At 46.0% G+C, this 19495-nt stretch overlaps 1 protein-coding gene across 2 annotated transcripts in view; it reads right to left on the minus strand.

Moving 5' to 3' along the window:
* TGFB1I1 (transforming growth factor beta 1 induced transcript 1) overlaps window positions 1–19495 on the minus strand; it is a 233928-nt gene that overhangs the window by 169643 nt on the left and 44790 nt on the right. For both annotated transcript variants that reach the window (XM_077273569.1, XM_077273570.1), the window contains exons 2-5: window positions 2456–2492; window positions 2251–2378; window positions 2105–2169; window positions 1902–2011 (exon numbers count right to left, since the gene is read on the minus strand). In XM_077273569.1, the coding sequence (XP_077129684.1) occupies window positions 1902–2011; window positions 2105–2169; window positions 2251–2378; window positions 2456–2492 (340 nt within the window). The remainder of the gene's footprint in view (window positions 1–1901; window positions 2012–2104; window positions 2170–2250; window positions 2379–2455; window positions 2493–19495) is intronic.

A 19495-nucleotide genomic window follows, 5' to 3' on the forward strand; every position in this document is an offset into this window, starting at 1 on the left:
CACGAGCGAGTGCATTAGCACAGCTCCTGGCTGTAAAATGATTTAACCCCTTCAGATGGATTTACTTCGTGGGACGTGACAGATCATCTGAAGGTATGTATATTGTTGGTTTATTTTTCAGAGCGAGGGTCTTCAGGTGGATTGGGAGAGCAATAAAATATTAAAATAACCTGTGTGTTTATTTCATTAAAATACTTTTTAATAATGTGTGTTTTTTTAACCCTTTCATACAATTGGATTAATAATGGATAGGTGTCATAATTGACGCCTCTCCATTATTAATCTGGCTTAATGCCACCTTACAATAGCAAGGTGACATTAACCCTTCATTACCCCATATCCCACCGCTACACGGGAGTGGGAAGAGAGTGGCCAAGTGCCAGAATAGGGGCATCTTCCAGATGTGCCTTTTTTGGGGTGGCTGATGTTTGTAGCCAGGGGGGCCAATAACCATGGACCCTCTCTAGGCTATTAATACCTGCCCTCAGTTACTGGCTTTACCACACTGGCGGAGAAAATTGCGCTGGAGCCCACGCCAATTTTTTCCGCCATTTAACCCTTTATTTTAGCAGCTACAGCGCCCACATTTTGCACATAGACACTACTAACATTAGTAGTGTGGAATATGCAAAAAAAAGGGATATGAGATGGTTTACTGTATGTAATCATGTCTCATATCCTGTCGGGTTGGGGAAGGAGAAATGAAAAGCCGGCAATTGAATTACCGGCTTTTCACTAACACCGCTGCGTATTTCTCGCAAGTCACACTGCTGGTCCGTGTGGAATCCGTATTTTTCTCGCCCCCATAGACTTTCATTGGCGATTTTTTTTGCGCAATACGGTGACAAACGCAGCATGCTGCGATTTTCTACGGCCGTACAAGACCGTATATTACGGATGCGTAATATACGGCAGATAGGAGCTGGGCCATAGAGAATCACTGGGCCGTGTGTAATGCGTATTTTACGGACGTAGTTTATGCGCTCATACGTCCGTAAAACTCGCCAGTGTGAGGCCGGCCTAAGCCAAAACCAGGAGTGGAACACTTAGAGGAAAAGTATAATAGAAACATATGCTCCACTTCTGCATTTATCACCCACTCCTGGTTTTGGCTACAAATACTGATGTAAAATACTGACCAAATACTGAGCGTGTGACGGCAGCCTTAGGAGGATTCATATTCTCAGTTTTTAATCACATGATGTCATAGTCCTAATGGAAAACAGAAGAATTATCTGGTTAGAAAGGCAAAATGAGCAATTGTAAGTGCACAGTGCTGTATAAGATGATGACTGAAATATATTAAGAGGATACACATTTTGATGGAAGGAGGAGGACGGCTTGTTCAAGTGTCTGTAACAGAAGTTTCCTGCATCTTTGGAGGTGGAAGTCGGCCCCTTACCACTTGGCCCCCTTTACTGCTGCAGACGTTGCACAAATGGTATGTGCACCCCTGATTGATTAATATGCCTCAACCTTCATTAAGTAATCTAACCTTTGTAGGTATCATTTATTATAACTGCGATACCATAGCAAGATATCAATGTTATGTATACAGTATAGAGCCAACATACACCGCAGCACCTTACAATTGAGTATTACCTCTTTGGCATTTCAAGAATGTTTTTGTGATTGTTGTTTAGATTTTCCTTCTCTATTAAGTTTGGTGGTGCATTTTGGGGGTTTGACAGTTTTTTTTCTATCTTTGGTTTTTTTTCATTTTTTTGTTGTTTTTGAGTCTGAAACTTTTTTGTTATTTGTAGGTTTGATTTTTTTTATAGTTTTAGGCTTGATGCCATTGTTATATTTTTTGGGTTTGAAATTTTTTTGTTGTTTTTGGGATAGATGATTTATCTTTTTGGTTGCTTATTTGGTGTTTTAGGGTTTGATGCTTTTCTTACCTGTGATATTAAATTGAGTAGCGTTGAGTTCATTGAGTAGACGATCCAGCTCACATATTCCGCCTCCGACGCTCACAGGCACAGAAGGGAGGCTGCATTTCTTTACTGTGCTGAAAAAAAGAAGGAAAAAAGTATCTGTGCTGAAATATGCAAAGGCAAAATTTGACAATTACTGACAACAATGATAATGAAGAATAATTAACCTGTACAGATGGGTCTTGTCTGCGGTGACCTCCTCTGGGTCAGCGTTTGTCAATGTCAGGGCTATCTGAGGAGGCACAGTAATGTGGAAGATGAAGTGCGCATGGCAACTGGTCGAAGGCTAGAACCTTACTTGGGCAGGCCTCACCTTGGGGTTGTATGGAGGTGGAGGTGGAGTAGGACGCTGTTCACACATCTCAGAGGATTCATGACAATCAGTCAACAAGACTGGACATCGAGTTGGAGAAGTGACCTGCAGGTCAGCCAGCAAAGCATCTGAGAAAGACACGCGGTCAGCGGCCATCGTGTCCTGAATTCAGGACGATATACATGACAGATCAATGAAAACTCACCCAAATCCTCCATTGCTCCACAGAACCCAGTGCAGACCTGATGACGAAACCAAAGTCAGTGAAAGAAGACTAGATGTGGGACCAAAGCCAGAAAAATGTGCAGATGATACAAAAGAGGACAGGAGGAGACAACAAGACCTGGGAAAAGTCAAATGTAAGGAAAAAGACAGCCAGTGTAAACGAGAGAGTACAGAGGAGACGTGTGAGAGTCTTATGTAAGGAAAGAGCCAGTCAACATGAGAGTACAGACTAAAGAAGACGAGAGACCATTGTGTGGAAAAAGACAGCGGGAGTCATCATGAGATTGCAGCCTACAGATGGGGTGAGTCCAGTGTAAGGAAAGAGACGGCTATAATTAAAATGAAAGTGCTTACTAGGCATGAGGAGAGTGCAATGTAAAGAAAGAGAAAACTGGAGTCAAAACGAGAGTGCGGATTAGAGATGTGAAGACTCCAGTGAAAGGAGAGAAAACTGCATGAGATTGCAGACTAGAGAAAGGAAGAGTCCAGTTTAAGGAAATAGACAGCGTGTGTCACTCTGAGCCTGCAAACTAGTGATGGGGTTAGTCCAGTGTTAGGAAAGAGACAGCTGGAGTGAAATGAGAGTGCAGTCTAGAGATGGGGAAAGTCCAGTGTAAGGAAAAAGACAGCTAGTATCATCCTGAGAGTGCAGACTAGAGATGGAGAGGGTCTAGTGTAAGGAAAGAGACAGCTGGTATCATCCTGAGAGTGCAGACTAGAGATGGAGAGGGTCTAGTGTAAGTAAAGAGACAGCTGGTATCATCCTGAGAGTGCAGTCTAGAGATGGAGAGGGTCTAGTGTAAGTAAAGAGACAGCTGGTATCATCCTGAGAGTGCAGTCTAGAGATGGAGAGGGTCTAGTGTAAGTAAAGAGACAGCTGGTATCATCCTGAGAGTGCAGACTAGAGATGGAGAGGGTCTAGTGTAAGTAAAGAGACAGCTGGTATCATCCTGAGAGTGCAGTCTAGAGATGGAGAGGGTCTAGTGTAAGTAAAGAGACAGCTGGTATCATCCTGAGAGTGCAGACTAGAGATGGAGAGGGTCTAGTGTAAGTAAAGAGACAGCTGGTATCATCCTGAGAGTGCAGTCTAGAGATGGAGAGGGTCTAGTGTAAGTAAAGAGACAGCTGGTATCATCCTGAGAGTGCAGACTAGAGATGGAGAGGGTCTAGTGTAAGTAAAGAGACAGCTGGTATCATCCTGAGAGTGCAGTCTAGAGATGGAGAGAGTCTAGTGTAAGTAAAGAGACAGCTGGTATCATCCTGAGAGTGCAGACTAGAGATGGAGAGGGTCTAGTGTAAGTAAAGAGACAGCTGGTATCATCCTGAGAGTGCAGACTAGAGATGGAGAGGGTCTAGTGTAAGTAAAGAGACAGCTGGTATCATCCTGAGAGTGCAGTCTAGAGATGGAGAGAGTCTAGTGTAAGTAAAGAGACAGCTGGTATCATCCTGAGAGTGCAGACTAGAGATGGAGAGGGTCTAGTGTAAGTAAAGAGACAGCTGGTATCATCCTGAGAGTGCAGTCTAGAGATGGAGAGGGTCTAGTGTAAGTAAAGAGACAGCTGGTATCATCCTGAGAGTGCAGTCTAGAGATGGAGAGAGTCTAGTGTAAGTAAAGAGACAGCTGGTATCATCCTGAGAGTGCAGACTAGAGATGGAGAGGGTCTAGTGTAAGTAAAGAGACAGCTGGTATCATCCTGAGAGTGCAGTCTAGAGATGGAGAGGGTCTAGTGTAAGTAAAGAGACAGCTGGTATCATCCTGAGAGTGCAGACTAGAGATGGAGAGGGTCTAGTGTAAGTAAAGAGACAGCTGGTATCATCCTGAGAGTGCAGTCTAGAGATGGAGAGAGTCTAGTGTAAGTAAAGAGACAGCTGGTATCATCCTGAGAGTGCAGACTAGAGATGGAGAGGGTCTAGTGTAAGTAAAGAGACAGCTGGTATCATCCTGAGAGTGCAGTCTAGAGATGGAGAGGGTCTAGTGTAAGTAAAGAGACAGCTGGTATCATCCTGAGAGTGCAGTCTAGAGATGGAGAGAGTCTAGTGTAAGTAAAGAGACAGCTGGTATCATCCTGAGAGTGCAGACTAGAGATGGAGAGGGTCTAGTGTAAGTAAAGAGACAGCTGGTATCATCCTGAGAGTGCAGTCTAGAGATGGAGAGGGTCTAGTGTAAGTAAAGAGACAGCTGGTATCATCCTGAGAGTGCAGACTAGAGATGGAGAGAGTCTAGTGTAAGTAAAGAGACAGCTGGTATCATCCTGAGAGTGCAGACTAGAGATGGAGAGGGTCTAGTGTAAGTAAAGAGACAGCTGGTATCATCCTGAGAGTGCAGTCTAGAGATGGAGAGGGTCTAGTGTAAGTAAAGAGACAGCTGGTATCATCCTGAGAGTGCAGACTAGAGATGGAGAGGGTCTAGTGTAAGTAAAGAGACAGCTGGTATCATCCTGAGAGTGCAGACTAGAGATGGAGAGGGTCTAGTGTAAGGAAAGAGACAGCTGGTATCATCCTGAGAGTGCAGAGTAGAGATGGAGAGGGTCTACTGTAAGTAAAGAGACAGCTGGTATCATCCTGAGAGTGCAGACTAGAGATGGAGAGGGTCTAGTGTAAGTAAAGAAACAGCGGGTATCATCCTGAGAGTGCAGACTAGAGATGGAGAGGGTCTAGTGTAAGTAAAGAGACAGCGGGTATCATCCTGAGAGTGCAGAGTAGAGATGGAGAGAGTCTAGTGTAAGTAAAGAGACAGCTGGTATCATCCTGAGAGTGCAGGCTAGAGATGGAGAGGGTCTAGTGTAAGTAAAGAGACAGCTGGTATCATCCTGAGAGTGCAGAGTAGAGATGGAGAGGGTCTAGTGTAAGTAAAGAGACAGCTGGTATCATCCTGAGAGTGCAGAGTAGAGATGGAGAGGGTCTAGTGTAAGTAAAGAGACAGCTGGTATCATCCTGAGAGTGCAGACTAGAGATGGAGAGAGTCTAGTGTAAGTAAAGAGACAGCTGGTATCATCCTGAGAGTGCAGACTAAAGATGGAGAGGGTCTAGTGTAAGGAAAGAGACAGCTGGTATCATCCTGAGAGTGCAGAGTAGAGATGGAGAGAGTCTAGTGTAAGTAAAGAGACAGCTGGTATCATCCTGAGAGTGCAGACTAAAGATGGAGAGGGTCTAGTGTAAGGAAAGAGACAGCTGGTATCATCCTGAGAGTGCAGACTAGAGATGGAGAGGGTCTAGTGTAAGTAAAGAGACAGCTGATATCATACTGAGAGTGCATACTAGAGATGGAGAGGGTCTAGTGTAAGTAAAGAGACAGCTGGTATCATCCTGAGAGTGCAGAGTAGAGATGGAGAGAGTCTAGTGTAAGTAAAGAGACAGCTGGTATCATCCTGAGAGTGCAGGCTAGAGATGGAGAGGGTCTAGTGTAAGTAAAGAGACAGCTGGTATCATCCTGAGAGTGCAGAGTAGAGATGGAGAGGGTATAGTGTAAGGAAAGAGACAGCTGGTATCATCCTGAGAGTGCAGAGTAGAGATGGAGAGGGTCTAGTGTAAGTAAAGAGACAGCTGGTATCATCCTGAGAGTGCAGAGTAGAGATGGAGAGGGTCTAGTGTAAGGAAAGAGACAGCTGGTATCATCCTGAGAGTGCAGACTAGAGATGGAGAGGGTCTAGTGTAAGTAAAGAGACAGCGGGTATCATCCTGAGAGTGCAGTCTAGAGATGGAGAGGGTCTAGTGTAAGGAAAGAGACGGCTGGTATCATCCTGAGAGTGCAGAGTAGAGATGGAGAGGGTCTAGTGTAAGTAAAGAAACGGCTGATATCATCCTGAGAGTGCAGACTAGAGATGGAGAGGGTCTAGTGTAAGGAAAGAGACAGCTGGTATCATCCTGAGAGTGCAGACTAGAGATGGAGAGGGTCTAGTGTAAGTAAAGAGACAGCTGGTATCATCCTGAGAGTGCAGACTAGAGATGGAGAGGGTCTAGTGTAAGGAAAGAGACAGCTGGTATCATCCTGAGAGTGCAGACTAGAGATGGAGAGGGTCTAGTGTAAGTAAAGAGACGGCTGGTATCATCCTGAGAGTGCAGACTAGAGATGGAGAGGGTCTAGTGTAAGTAAAGAGACAGCGGGTATCATCCTGAGAGTGCAGACTAGAGATGGAGAGGGTCTAGTGTAAGGAAAGAGACAGCTGGTATCATCCTGAGAGTGCAGACTAGAGATTGAGAGGGTCTAGTGTAAGTAAAGAGACAGCTGGTATCATCCTGAGAGTGCAGACTAGAGATGGAGAGGGTCTAGTGTAAGTAAAGAGACAGCGGGTATCATCCTGAGAGTGCAGAGTAGAGATGGAGAGGGTCTAGTGTAAGTAAAGAGACAGCTGGTATCATCCTGAGAGTGCAGACTAGAGATGGAGAGGGTCTAGTGTAAGTAAAGAGACAGCTGATATCATCCTGAGAGTGCAGAGTAGAGATGGAGAGGGTCTAGTGTAAGTAAAGAGACAGCTGGTATCATCCTGAGAGTGCAGACTAGAGATGGAGAGGGTCTAGTGTAAGTAAAGAGACAGCGGGTATCATCCTGAGAGTGCAGAGTAGAGATGGAGAGGGTCTAGTGTAAGTAAAGAGACAGCTGGTATCATCCTGAGAGTGCAGACTAGAGGTGGAGAGGGTCTAGTGTAAGTAAAGAGACAGCTGATATCATCCTGAGAGTGCAGACTAGAGATGGAGAGGGTCTAGTGTAAGTAAAGAGACAGCTGGTATCATCCTGAGAGTGCAGACTGGAGATGGAGAGAGTCTAGTGTAAGTAAAGAGACAGCGGGTATCATCCTGAGAGTGCAGAGTAGAGATGGAGAGGGTCTAGTGTAAGTAAAGAGACAGCTGGTATCATCCTGAGAGTGCAGAGTAGAGATGGAGAGGGTCTAGTGTAAGTAAAGAGACAGCTGATATCATCCTGAGAGTGCAGAGTAGAGATGGAGAGGGTCTAGTGTAAGTAAAGAGACAGCTGATATCATCCTGAGAGTGCAGAGTAGAGATGGAGAGGGTCTAGTGTAAGTAAAGAGACAGCTGGTATCATCCTGAGAGTGCAGAGTAGAGATGGAGAGGGTCTAGTGTAAGTAAAGAGACAGCTGGTATCATCCTGAGAGTGCAGACTAGAGGTGGAGAGGGTCTAGTGTAAGTAAAGAGACAGCTGATATCATCCTGAGAGTGCAGACTAGAGATGGAGAGGGTCTAGTGTAAGTAAAGAGACAGCTGGTATCATCCTGAGAGTGCAGACTAGAGATGGAGAGGGTCTAGTGTAAGTAAAGAGACAGCTGATATCATCCTGAGAGTGCAGAGTAGAGATGGAGAGGGTCTAGTGTAAGTAAAGAGACAGCTGGTATCATCCTGAGAGTGCAGAGTAGAGATGGAGAGGGTCTAGTGTAAGTAAAGAGACAGCTGATATCATCCTGAGAGTGCAGACTAGAGATGGAGAGGGTCTAGTGTAAGTAAAGAGACAGCTGGTATCATCCTGAGAGTGCAGACTGGAGATGGAGAGGGTCTAGTGTAAGTAAAGAGACAGCTGATATCATCCTGAGAGTGCAGAGTAGAGATGGAGAGGGTCTAGTGTAAGTAAAGAGACAGCTGGTATCATCCTGAGAGTGCAGAGTAGAGATGGAGAGGGTCTAGTGTAAGTAAAGAGACAGCTGATATCATCCTGAGAGTGCAGACTAGAGATGGAGAGGGTCTAGTGTAAGTAAAGAGACAGCTGGTATCATCCTGAGAGTGCAGAGTAGAGATGGAGAGGGTCTAGTGTAAGTAAAGAGACAGCTGATATCATCCTGAGAGTGCAGACTAGAGATGGAGAGGGTCTAGTGTAAGTAAAGAGACAGCTGGTATCATCCTGAGAGTGCAGACTAGAGATGGAGAGAGTCTAGTGTAAGTAAAGAGACAGCTGGTATCATCGTGAGAGTGCAGACTAGAGATGGAGAGGGTCTAGTGTAAGTAAAGAGACAGCTGGTATCATCCTGAGAGTGCAGACTAGAGATGGAGAGGGTCTAGTGTAAGTAAAGAGACAGCTGATATCATCCTGAGAGTGCAGACTAGAGATGGAGAGGGTCTAGTGTAAGTAAAGAGACAGCTGGTATCATCCTGAGAGTGCAGACTAGAGATGGAGAGAGTCTAGTGTAAGTAAAGAGACAGCTGGTATCATCGTGAGAGTGCAGACTAGAGATGGAGAGGGTCTAGTGTAAGTAAAGAGACAGCTGATATCATCCTGAGAGTGCAGACTAGAGATGGAGAGGGTCTAGTGTAAGGAAAGAAACAGCTGGTATCATCCTGAGAGTGCACACTAGAGATGGAGAGAGTCTAGTGTAAGTAAAGAGACAGCTGATATCATCCTGAGAGTGCAGACTAGAGATGGAGAGGGTCTAGTGTAAGGAAAGAGACAGCTGGTATCATCCTGAGAGTGCAGTCTAGAGATGGAGAGGGTCTAGTGTAAGGAAAGAGACAGCTGGTATCATCCTGAGAGTGCAGACTAGAGATGGAGAGAGTCTAGTGTAAGGAAAGAGACAGCTGGTATCATCCTGAGAGTGCAGACTAGAGATGGAGAGGGTCTAGTGTAAGTAAAGAGACGGCTGATATCATCCTGAGAGTGCAGACTAGAGGTGGAGAGGGTCTAGTGTAAGTAAAGAGACAGCTGGTATCATCCTGAGAGTGCAGAGTAGAGATGGAGAGGGTCTAGTGTAAGTAAAGAGACAGCTGGTATCATCCTGAGAGTGCAGACTAGAGATGGAGAGGGTCTAGTGTAAGTAAAGAGACAGCTGGTATCATCCTGAGAGTGCAGACTAGAGATGGAGAGGGTCTAGTGTAAGTAAAGAGACAGCTGGTATCATCCTGAGAGTGCAGAGTAGAGATGGAGAGGGTATAGTGTAAGGAAAGAGACAGCTGGTATCATCCTGAGAGTGCAGACTAGAGATGGAGAGGGTCTAGTGTAAGTAAAGAGACAGCTGGTATCATCCTGAGAGTGCAGACTAAAGATGGAGAGGGTCTAGTGTAAGTAAAGAGACAGCTGGTATCATCCTGAGAGTGCAGACTAGAGATGGAGAGAGTCTAGTGTAAGTAAAGAGACAGCTGGTATCATCCTGAGAGTGCAGACTAGAGATGGAGAGGGTCTAGTGTAAGGAAAGAGACAGCTGATATCATCCTGAGAGTGCAGACTAGAGATGGAGAGGGTCTAGTGTAAGTAAAGAGACAGCGGGTATCATCCTGAGAGTGCAGACTAGAGATGGAGAGGGTATAGTGTAAGGAAAGAGACAGCTGGTATCATCCTGAGAGTGCAGACTAGAGATGGAGAGGGTCTAGTGTAAGTAAAGAGACAGCTGGTATCATCCTGAGAGTGCAGACTAAAGATGGAGAGGGTCTAGTGTAAGTAAAGAGACAGCTGGTATCATCCTGAGAGTGCAGACTAGAGATGGAGAGAGTCTAGTGTAAGTAAAGAGACAGCTGGTATCATCCTGAGAGTGCAGACTAGAGATGGAGAGGGTCTAGTGTAAGGAAAGAGACAGCTGATATCATCCTGAGAGTGCAGACTAGAGATGGAGAGGGTCTAGTGTAAGGAAAGAGACAGCTGGTATCATCCTGAGAGTGCAGACTAGAGATGGAGAGGGTATAGTGTAAGGAAAGAGACAGCTGGTATCATCCTGAGAGTGCAGACTAGAGATGGAGAGGGTCTAGTGTAAGTAAAGAGACAGCTGGTATCATCCTGAGAGTGCAGACTAAAGATGGAGAGGGTCTAGTGTAAGTAAAGAGACAGCTGGTATCATCCTGAGAGTGCAGACTAGAGATGGAGAGAGTCTAGTGTAAGTAAAGAGACAGCTGGTATCATCCTGAGAGTGCAGACTAGAGATGGAGAGGGTCTAGTGTAAGGAAAGAGACAGCTGATATCATCCTGAGAGTGCAGACTAGAGATGGAGAGGGTCTAGTGTAAGTAAAGAGACAGCGGGTATCATCCTGAGAGTGCAGACTAGAGATGGAGAGGGTCTAGTGTAAGTAAAGAGACAGCTGGTATCATCCTGAGAGTGCAGATTAGAGATGGAGAGGGTCTAGTGTAAGGAAAGAGACAGCTGGTATCATCCTGAGAGTGCAGATTAGAGATGGAGAGGGTCTAGTGTAAGTAAAGAGACAGCTGGTATCATCCTGAGAGTGCAGGTTAGAGATGGAGAGGGTCTAGTGTAAGTAAAGAGACAGCTGGTATCATCCTGAGAGTGCAGAGTAGAGATGGAGAGGGTCTAGTGTAAGTAAAGAGACAGCTGATATCATCCTGAGAGTGCAGACTAGAGATGGAGAGGGTCTAGTGTAAGGAAAGAGACAGCTGGTATCATCCTGAGAGTGCATACTAGAGATGGAGAGAGTCTAGTGTAAGTAAAGAGACAGCTGGTATCATCCTGAGAGTGCAGACTAGAGATGGAGAGGGTCTAGTGTAAGTAAAGAGACAGCTGGTATCATCCTGAGAGTGCAGACTAGAGATGGAGAGGGTCTAGTGTAAGTAAAGAGACAGCTGGTATCATCCTGAGAGTGCAGACTAGAGATGGAGAGGGTCTAGTGTAAGTAAAGAGACAGCTGGTATCATCCTGAGAGTGCAGACTAGAGTTGGAGAGGGTCTAGTGTAAGGAAAGAGACAGCTGGTATCATCCTGAGAGTGCAGAGTAGAGATGGAGAGGGTCTAGTGTAAGTAAAGAGACAGCTGGTATCATCCTGAGAGTGCAGACTAGAGATGGAGAGGGTCTAGTGTAAGGAAAGAGACAGCTGGTATCATCCTGAGAGTGCAGAGTAGAGATGGGGAGGGTCTAGTGTAAGTAAAGAGACAGCTGGTATCATCCTGAGAGTGCAGAGTAGAGATGGAGAGGGTCTAGTGTAAGTAAAGAGACAGCTGGTATCATCCTGAGAGTGCAGAGTAGAAATGGAGAGGGTCTAGTGTAAGGAAAGAGACAGCTGGTATCATCCTGAGAGTGCAGACTAGAGATGGAGAGGGTCTAGTGTAAGTAAAGAGACAGCTGGTATCATCCTGAGAGTGCAGAGTAGAGATGGAGAGGGTATAGTGTAAGGAAAGAGACAGCTGGTATCATCCTGAGAGTGCAGACTAGAGATGGAGAGGGTCTAGTGTAAGGAAAGAGACAGCTGGTATCATCCTGAGAGTGCAGACTAGAGATGGAGAGGGTCTAGTGTAAGTAAAGAGACAGCTGGTATCATCCTGAGAGTGCAGATTAGAGATGGAGAGGGTCTAGTGTTAGTAAAGAGACAGCTGGTATCATCCTGAGAGTGCAGACTAGAGATGGAGAGGGTCTAGTGTAAGTAAAGAGACAGCTGGTATCATCCTGAGAGTGCAGACTAGAGGTGGAGAGGGTCTAGTGTAAGTAAAGAGACAGCTGATATCATCCTGAGAGTGCAGACTAGAGATGGAGAGGGTCTAGTGTAAGTAAAGAGACAGCTGGTATCATCCTGAGAGTGCAGACTAGAGATGGAGAGAGTCTAGTGTAAGTAAAGAGACAGCTGGTATCATCCTGAGAGTGCAGACTGGAGATGGAGAGAGTCTAGTGTAAGTAAAGAGACAGCGGGTATCATCCTGAGAGTGCAGAGTAGAGATGGAGAGGGTCTAGTGTAAGTAAAGAGACAGCTGGTATCATCCTGAGAGTGCAGAGTAGAGATGGAGAGGGTCTAGTGTAAGTAAAGAGACAGCTGATATCATCCTGAGAGTGCAGAGTAGAGATGGAGAGGGTCTAGTGTAAGTAAAGAGACAGCTGATATCATCCTGAGAGTGCAGAGTAGAGATGGAGAGGGTCTAGTGTAAGTAAAGAGACAGCTGGTATCATCCTGAGAGTGCAGAGTAGAGATGGAGAGGGTCTAGTGTAAGTAAAGAGACAGCTGGTATCATCCTGAGAGTGCAGACTAGAGGTGGAGAGGGTCTAGTGTAAGTAAAGAGACAGCTGATATCATCCTGAGAGTGCAGACTAGAGATGGAGAGGGTCTAGTGTAAGTAAAGAGACAGCTGGTATCATCCTGAGAGTGCAGACTAGAGATGGAGAGGGTCTAGTGTAAGTAAAGAGACAGCTGGTATCATCCTGAGAGTGCAGACTGGAGATGGAGAGGGTCTAGTGTAAGTAAAGAGACAGCTGATATCATCCTGAGAGTGCAGAGTAGAGATGGAGAGGGTCTAGTGTAAGTAAAGAGACAGCTGGTATCATCCTGAGAGTGCAGAGTAGAGATGGAGAGGGTCTAGTGTAAGTAAAGAGACAGCTGATATCATCCTGAGAGTGCAGACTAGAGATGGAGAGGGTCTAGTGTAAGTAAAGAGACAGCTGGTATCATCCTGAGAGTGCAGAGTAGAGATGGAGAGGGTCTAGTGTAAGTAAAGAGACAGCTGATATCATCCTGAGAGTGCAGACTAGAGATGGAGAGGGTCTAGTGTAAGTAAAGAGACAGCTGGTATCATCCTGAGAGTGCAGACTAGAGATGGAGAGAGTCTAGTGTAAGTAAAGAGACAGCTGGTATCATCGTGAGAGTGCAGACTAGAGATGGAGAGGGTCTAGTGTAAGTAAAGAGACAGCTGGTATCATCCTGAGAGTGCAGACTAGAGATGGAGAGGGTCTAGTGTAAGTAAAGAGACAGCTGATATCATCCTGAGAGTGCAGACTAGAGATGGAGAGGGTCTAGTGTAAGTAAAGAGACAGCTGGTATCATCCTGAGAGTGCAGACTAGAGATGGAGAGAGTCTAGTGTAAGTAAAGAGACAGCTGGTATCATCGTGAGAGTGCAGACTAGAGATGGAGAGGGTCTAGTGTAAGTAAAGAGACAGCTGATATCATCCTGAGAGTGCAGACTAGAGATGGAGAGGGTCTAGTGTAAGGAAAGAAACAGCTGGTATCATCCTGAGAGTGCACACTAGAGATGGAGAGAGTCTAGTGTAAGTAAAGAGACAGCTGATATCATCCTGAGAGTGCAGACTAGAGATGGAGAGGGTCTAGTGTAAGGAAAGAGACAGCTGGTATCATCCTGAGAGTGCAGTCTAGAGATGGAGAGGGTCTAGTGTAAGGAAAGAGACAGCTGGTATCATCCTGAGAGTGCAGACTAGAGATGGAGAGAGTCTAGTGTAAGGAAAGAGACAGCTGGTATCATCCTGAGAGTGCAGACTAGAGATGGAGAGGGTCTAGTGTAAGTAAAGAGACGGCTGATATCATCCTGAGAGTGCAGACTAGAGGTGGAGAGGGTCTAGTGTAAGTAAAGAGACAGCTGGTATCATCCTGAGAGTGCAGAGTAGAGATGGAGAGGGTCTAGTGTAAGTAAAGAGACAGCTGGTATCATCCTGAGAGTGCAGACTAGAGATGGAGAGGGTCTAGTGTAAGTAAAGAGACAGCTGGTATCATCCTGAGAGTGCAGACTAGAGATGGAGAGGGTCTAGTGTAAGTAAAGAGACAGCTGGTATCATCCTGAGAGTGCAGAGTAGAGATGGAGAGGGTATAGTGTAAGGAAAGAGACAGCTGGTATCATCCTGAGAGTGCAGACTAGAGATGGAGAGGGTCTAGTGTAAGTAAAGAGATAGCTGGTATCATCCTGAGAGTGCAGACTAAAGATGGAGAGGGTCTAGTGTAAGTAAAGAGACAGCTGGTATCATCCTGAGAGTGCAGACTAGAGATGGAGAGAGTCTAGTGTAAGTAAAGAGACAGCTGGTATCATCCTGAGAGTGCAGACTAGAGATGGAGAGGGTCTAGTGTAAGGAAAGAGACAGCTGATATCATCCTGAGAGTGCAGACTAGAGATGGAGAGGGTCTAGTGTAAGTAAAGAGACAGCGGGTATCATCCTGAGAGTGCAGACTAGAGATGGAGAGGGTATAGTGTAAGGAAAGAGACAGCTGGTATCATCCTGAGAGTGCAGACTAGAGATGGAGAGGGTCTAGTGTAAGTAAAGAGACAGCTGGTATCATCCTGAGAGTGCAGACTAAAGATGGAGAGGGTCTAGTGTAAGTAAAGAGACAGCTGGTATCATCCTGAGAGTGCAGACTAGAGATGGAGAGAGTCTAGTGTAAGTAAAGAGACAGCTGGTATCATCCTGAGAGTGCAGACTAGAGATGGAGAGGGTCTAGTGTAAGGAAAGAGACAGCTGATATCATCCTGAGAGTGCAGACTAGAGATGGAGAGGGTCTAGTGTAAGGAAAGAGACAGCTGGTATCATCCTGAGAGTGCAGACTAGAGATGGAGAGGGTATAGTGTAAGGAAAGAGACAGCTGGTATCATCCTGAGAGTGCAGACTAGAGATGGAGAGGGTCTAGTGTAAGTAAAGAGACAGCTGGTATCATCCTGAGAGTGCAGACTAAAGATGGAGAGGGTCTAGTGTAAGTAAAGAGACAGCTGGTATCATCCTGAGAGTGCAGACTAGAGATGGAGAGAGTCTAGTGTAAGTAAAGAGACAGCTGGTATCATCCTGAGAGTGCAGACTAGAGATGGAGAGGGTCTAGTGTAAGGAAAGAGACAGCGGGTATCATCCTGAGAGTGCAGACTAGAGATGGAGAGGGTCTAGTGTAAGTAAAGAGACAGCTGGTATCATCCTGAGAGTGCAGATTAGAGATGGAGAGGGTCTAGTGTAAGGAAAGAGACAGCTGGTATCATCCTGAGAGTGCAGATTAGAGATGGAGAGGGTCTAGTGTAAGTAAAGAGACAGCTGGTATCATCCTGAGAGTGCAGGTTAGAGATGGAGAGGGTCTAGTGTAAGTAAAGAGACAGCTGGTATCATCCTGAGAGTGCAGAGTAGAGATGGAGAGGGTCTAGTGTAAGTAAAGAGACAGCTGATATCATCCTGAGAGTGCAGACTAGAGATGGAGAGGGTCTAGTGTAAGGAAAGAGACAGCTGGTATCATCCTGAGAGTGCATACTAGAGATGGAGAGAGTCTAGTGTAAGTAAAGAGACAGCTGGTATCATCCTGAGAGTGCATACTAGAGATGGAGAGGGTCTAGTGTAAGTAAAGAGACAGCTGGTATCATCCTGAGAGTGCAGACTAGAGATGGAGAGGGTCTAGTGTAAGTAAAGAGACAGCTGGTATCATCCTGAGAGTGCAGACTAGAGATGGAGAGGGTCTAGTGTAAGTAAAGAGACAGCTGGTATCATCCTGAGAGTGCAGACTAGAGTTGGAGAGGGTCTAGTGTAAGGAAAGAGACAGCTGGTATCATCCTGAGAGTGCAGAGTAGAGATGGAGAGGGTCTAGTGTAAGTAAAGAGACAGCTGGTATCATCCTGAGAGTGCAGACTAGAGATGGAGAGGGTCTAGTGTAAGGAAAGAGACAGCTGGTATCATCCTGAGAGTGCAGAGTAGAGATGGGGAGGGTCTAGTGTAAGTAAAGAGACAGCTGGTATCATCCTGAGAGTGCAGAGTAGAGATGGAGAGGGTCTAGTGTAAGTAAAGAGACAGCTGGTATCATCCTGAGAGTGCAGACTAGAGATGGAGAGGGTCTAGTGTAAGTAAAGAGACAGCTGGTATCATCCTGAGAGTGCAGAGTAGAGATGGAGAAGGTCTAGTGTAAGGAAAGAGACAGCTGGTATCATCCTGAGAGTGCAGTCTAGAGATGGAGAGGGTCTAGTGTAAGGAAAGAGACAGCTGGTATCATCCTGAGAGTGCAGACTAGAGATGGAGAGAGTCTAGTGTAAGGAAAGAGACAGCTGGTATCATCCTGAGAGTGCAGACTAGAGATGGAGAGGGTCTAGTGTAAGTAAAGAGACGGCTGATATCATCCTGAGAGTGCAGACTAGAGGTGGAGAGGGTCTAGTGTAAGTAAAGAGACAGCTGGTATCATCCTGAGAGTGCAGAGTAGAGATGGAGAGGGTCTAGTGTAAGTAAAGAGACAGCTGGTATCATCCTGAGAGTGCAGACTAGAGATGGAGAGGGTCTAGTGTTAGTAAAGAGACAGCTGGTATCATCCTGAGAGTGCAGACTAGAGATGGAGAGGGTCTAGTGTTAGTAAAGAGACAGCTGGTATCATCCTGAGAGTGCAGTCTAGAGATGGAGAGGGTCTAGTGTAAGAAAAGAGACAGCTGGTATCATCCTGAGAGTGCAGACTAGAGATGGAGAGGGTCTAGTGTAAGTAAAGAGACAGCTGGTATCATCCTGAGAGTGCAGACTAGAGATGGAGAGGGTCTAGTGTAAGTAAAGAGACAGCTGGTATCATCCTGAGAGTGCAGAGTAGAGATGGAGAGGGTATAGTGTAAGGAAAGAGACAGCTGGTATCATCCTGAGAGTGCAGACTAGAGATGGAGAGGGTCTAGTGTAAGTAAAGAGACAGCTGGTATCATCCTGAGAGTGCAGACTAAAGATGGAGAGGGTCTAGTGTAAGTAAAGAGACAGCTGGTATCATCCTGAGAGTGCAGACTAGAGATGGAGAGGGTCTAGTGTAAGGAAAGAGACAGCTGGTATCATCCTGAGAGTGCAGAGTAGAGATGGAGAGGGTCTAGTGTAAGTAAAGAGACAGCTGGTATCATCCTGAGAGTGCAGACTAGAGATGGAGAGGGTCTAGTGTAAGGAAAGAGACAGCTGGTATCATCCTGAGAGTGCAGAGTAGAGATGGGGAGGGTCTAGTGTAAGTAAAGAGACAGCTGGTATCATCCTGAGAGTGCAGAGTAGAAATGGAGAGGGTCTAGTGTAAGGAAAGAGACAGCTGGTATCATCCTGAGAGTGCAGACTAGAGATGGAGAGGGTCTAGTGTAAGTAAAGAGACAGCTGGTATCATCCTGAGAGTGCAGAGTAGAGATGGAGAGGGTATAGTGTAAGGAAAGAGACAGCTGGTATCATCCTGAGAGTGCAGACTAGAGATGGAGAGGGTCTAGTGTAAGTGAAGAAACAGCTGGTATCATCCTGAGAGTGCAGACTAGAGATGGAGAGGGTCTAGTGTAAGTAAAGAGACAGCTGGTATCATCCTGAGAGTGCAGACTAGAGATGGAGAGGGTCTAGTGTAAGTAAAGAGACAGCTGGTATCATCCTGAGAGTGCAGATTAGAGATGGAGAGGGTCTAGTGTTAGTAAAGAGACAGCTGGTATCATCCTGAGAGTGCAGAGTAGAGATGGAGAGGGTCTAGTGTAAGTAAAGAGACAGCTGGTATCATCCTGAGAGTGCAGACTAGAGATGGAGAGGGTCTAGTGTAAGTAAAGAGACAGCTGGTATCATCCTGAGAGTGCAGACTAGAGATGGAGAGGGTCTAGTGTAAGTAAAGAGACAGCTGGTATCATCCTGAGAGTGCAGTCTAGAGATGGAGAGGGTCTAGTGTAAGAAAAGAGACAGCTGGTATCATCCTGAGAGTGCAGACTAGAGATGGAGAGGGTCTAGTGTAAGTAAAGAGACAGCTGGTATCATCCTGAGAGTGCAGATTAGAGATGGAGAGGGTCTAGTGTAAGTAAAGAGACAGCTGGTATCATCCTGAGAGTGCAGACTAGAGATGGAGAGGGTCTAGTGTAAGTAAAGAGACAGCGGGTATCATCCTGAGAGTGCAGACTAGAGATGGAGAGGGTCTAGTGTAAGTAAAGAGACAGCTGGTATCATCCTGAGAGTGCAGTCTAGAGATGGAGAGGGTCTAGTGTAAGTAAAGAGACAGCTGGTATCATCCTGAGAGTGCAGACTAGAGATGGAGAGGGTCTAGTGTAAGTAAAGAGACAGCTGGTATCATCCTGAGAGTGCAGATTAGAGATGGAGAGGGTCTAGTGTTAGTAAAGAGACAGCTGGTATCATCCTGAGAGTGCAGACTAGAGATGGAGAGGGTCTAGTGTAAGTAAAGAGACAGCTGGTATCATCCTGAGAGTGCAGATTAGAGATGGAGAGGGTCTAGTGTTAGTAAAGAGACAGCTGGTATCATCCTGAGAGTGCAGACTAGAGATGGAGAGGGTCTAGTGTAAGTAAAGAGACAGCGGGTATCATCCTGAGAGTGCAGACTAGAGATGGAGAGGGTCTAGTGTAAGTAAAGAGACAGCTGGTATCATCCTGAGAGTGCAGTCTAGAGATGGAGAGGGTCTAGTGTAAGTAAAGAGACAGCTGGTATCATCCTGGGAGTGCAGACTAGAGATGGAGAGGGTCTAGTGTAAGTAAAGAAACAGCTGGTATCATTCTGAGAGCGCAGACTAGAGATGAGGAGACTCCAGTGTAAGGAAAGAGACAGCTGGTATCATCCTGAGAGTGCAGACTAGAGATGGAGAGGGTCTAGTGTAAGTAAAGAGACAGCTGGTATCATCCTGAGAGTGCAGACTAGAGATGGAGAGGGTCTAGTGTAAGTAAAGAGACAGCTGGTATCATCCTGAGAGTGCAGACTAGAGATGGAGAGGGTCTAGTGTAAGTAAAGAGACAGCTGGTATCATCCTGAGAGTACAGACTAGAGATGGAGAGGGTCTAGTGTAAGGAAAGAGACAGCGGGTATCATCCTGAGAGTGCAGACTAGAGATGAAGAGGGTCTAGTGTAAGTAAAGAGACAGCTGGTATCATCCTGAGAGTGCAGAGTAGAAATGGAGAGGGTCTAGTGTAAGGAAAGAGACAGCTGGTATCATCCTGAGAGTGCAGACTAGAGATGGAGAGGGTCTAGTGTAAGTAAAGAGACAGCTGGTATCATCCTGAGAGTGCAGAGTAGAGATGGAGAGGGTATAGTGTAAGGAAAGAGACAGCTGGTATCATCCTGAGAGTGCAGACTAGAGATGGAGAGGGTCTAGTGTAAGGAAAGAGACAGCTGGTATCATCCTGAGAGTGCAGACTAGAGATGGAGAGGGTCTAGTGTAAGTAAAGAGACAGCTGGTATCATCCTGAGAGTGCAGATTAGAGATGGAGAGGGTCTAGTGTTAGTAAAGAGACAGCTGGTATCATCCTGAGAGTGCAGACTAGAGATGGAGAGGGTCTAGTGTAAGTAAAGAGACAGCTGGTATCATCCTGAGAGTGCAGACTAGAGGTGGAGAGGGTCTAGTGTAAGTAAAGAGACAGCTGATATCATCCTGAGAGTGCAGACTAGAGATGGAGAGGGTCTAGTGTAAGTAAAGAGACAGCTGGTATCATCCTGAGAGTGCAG

Source organism: Ranitomeya variabilis, chromosome 7, assembly GCF_051348905.1.
Source record: "Ranitomeya variabilis isolate aRanVar5 chromosome 7, aRanVar5.hap1, whole genome shotgun sequence".
In the NCBI taxonomy this organism is placed as follows: Eukaryota; Metazoa; Chordata; class Amphibia; order Anura; family Dendrobatidae; genus Ranitomeya; species Ranitomeya variabilis.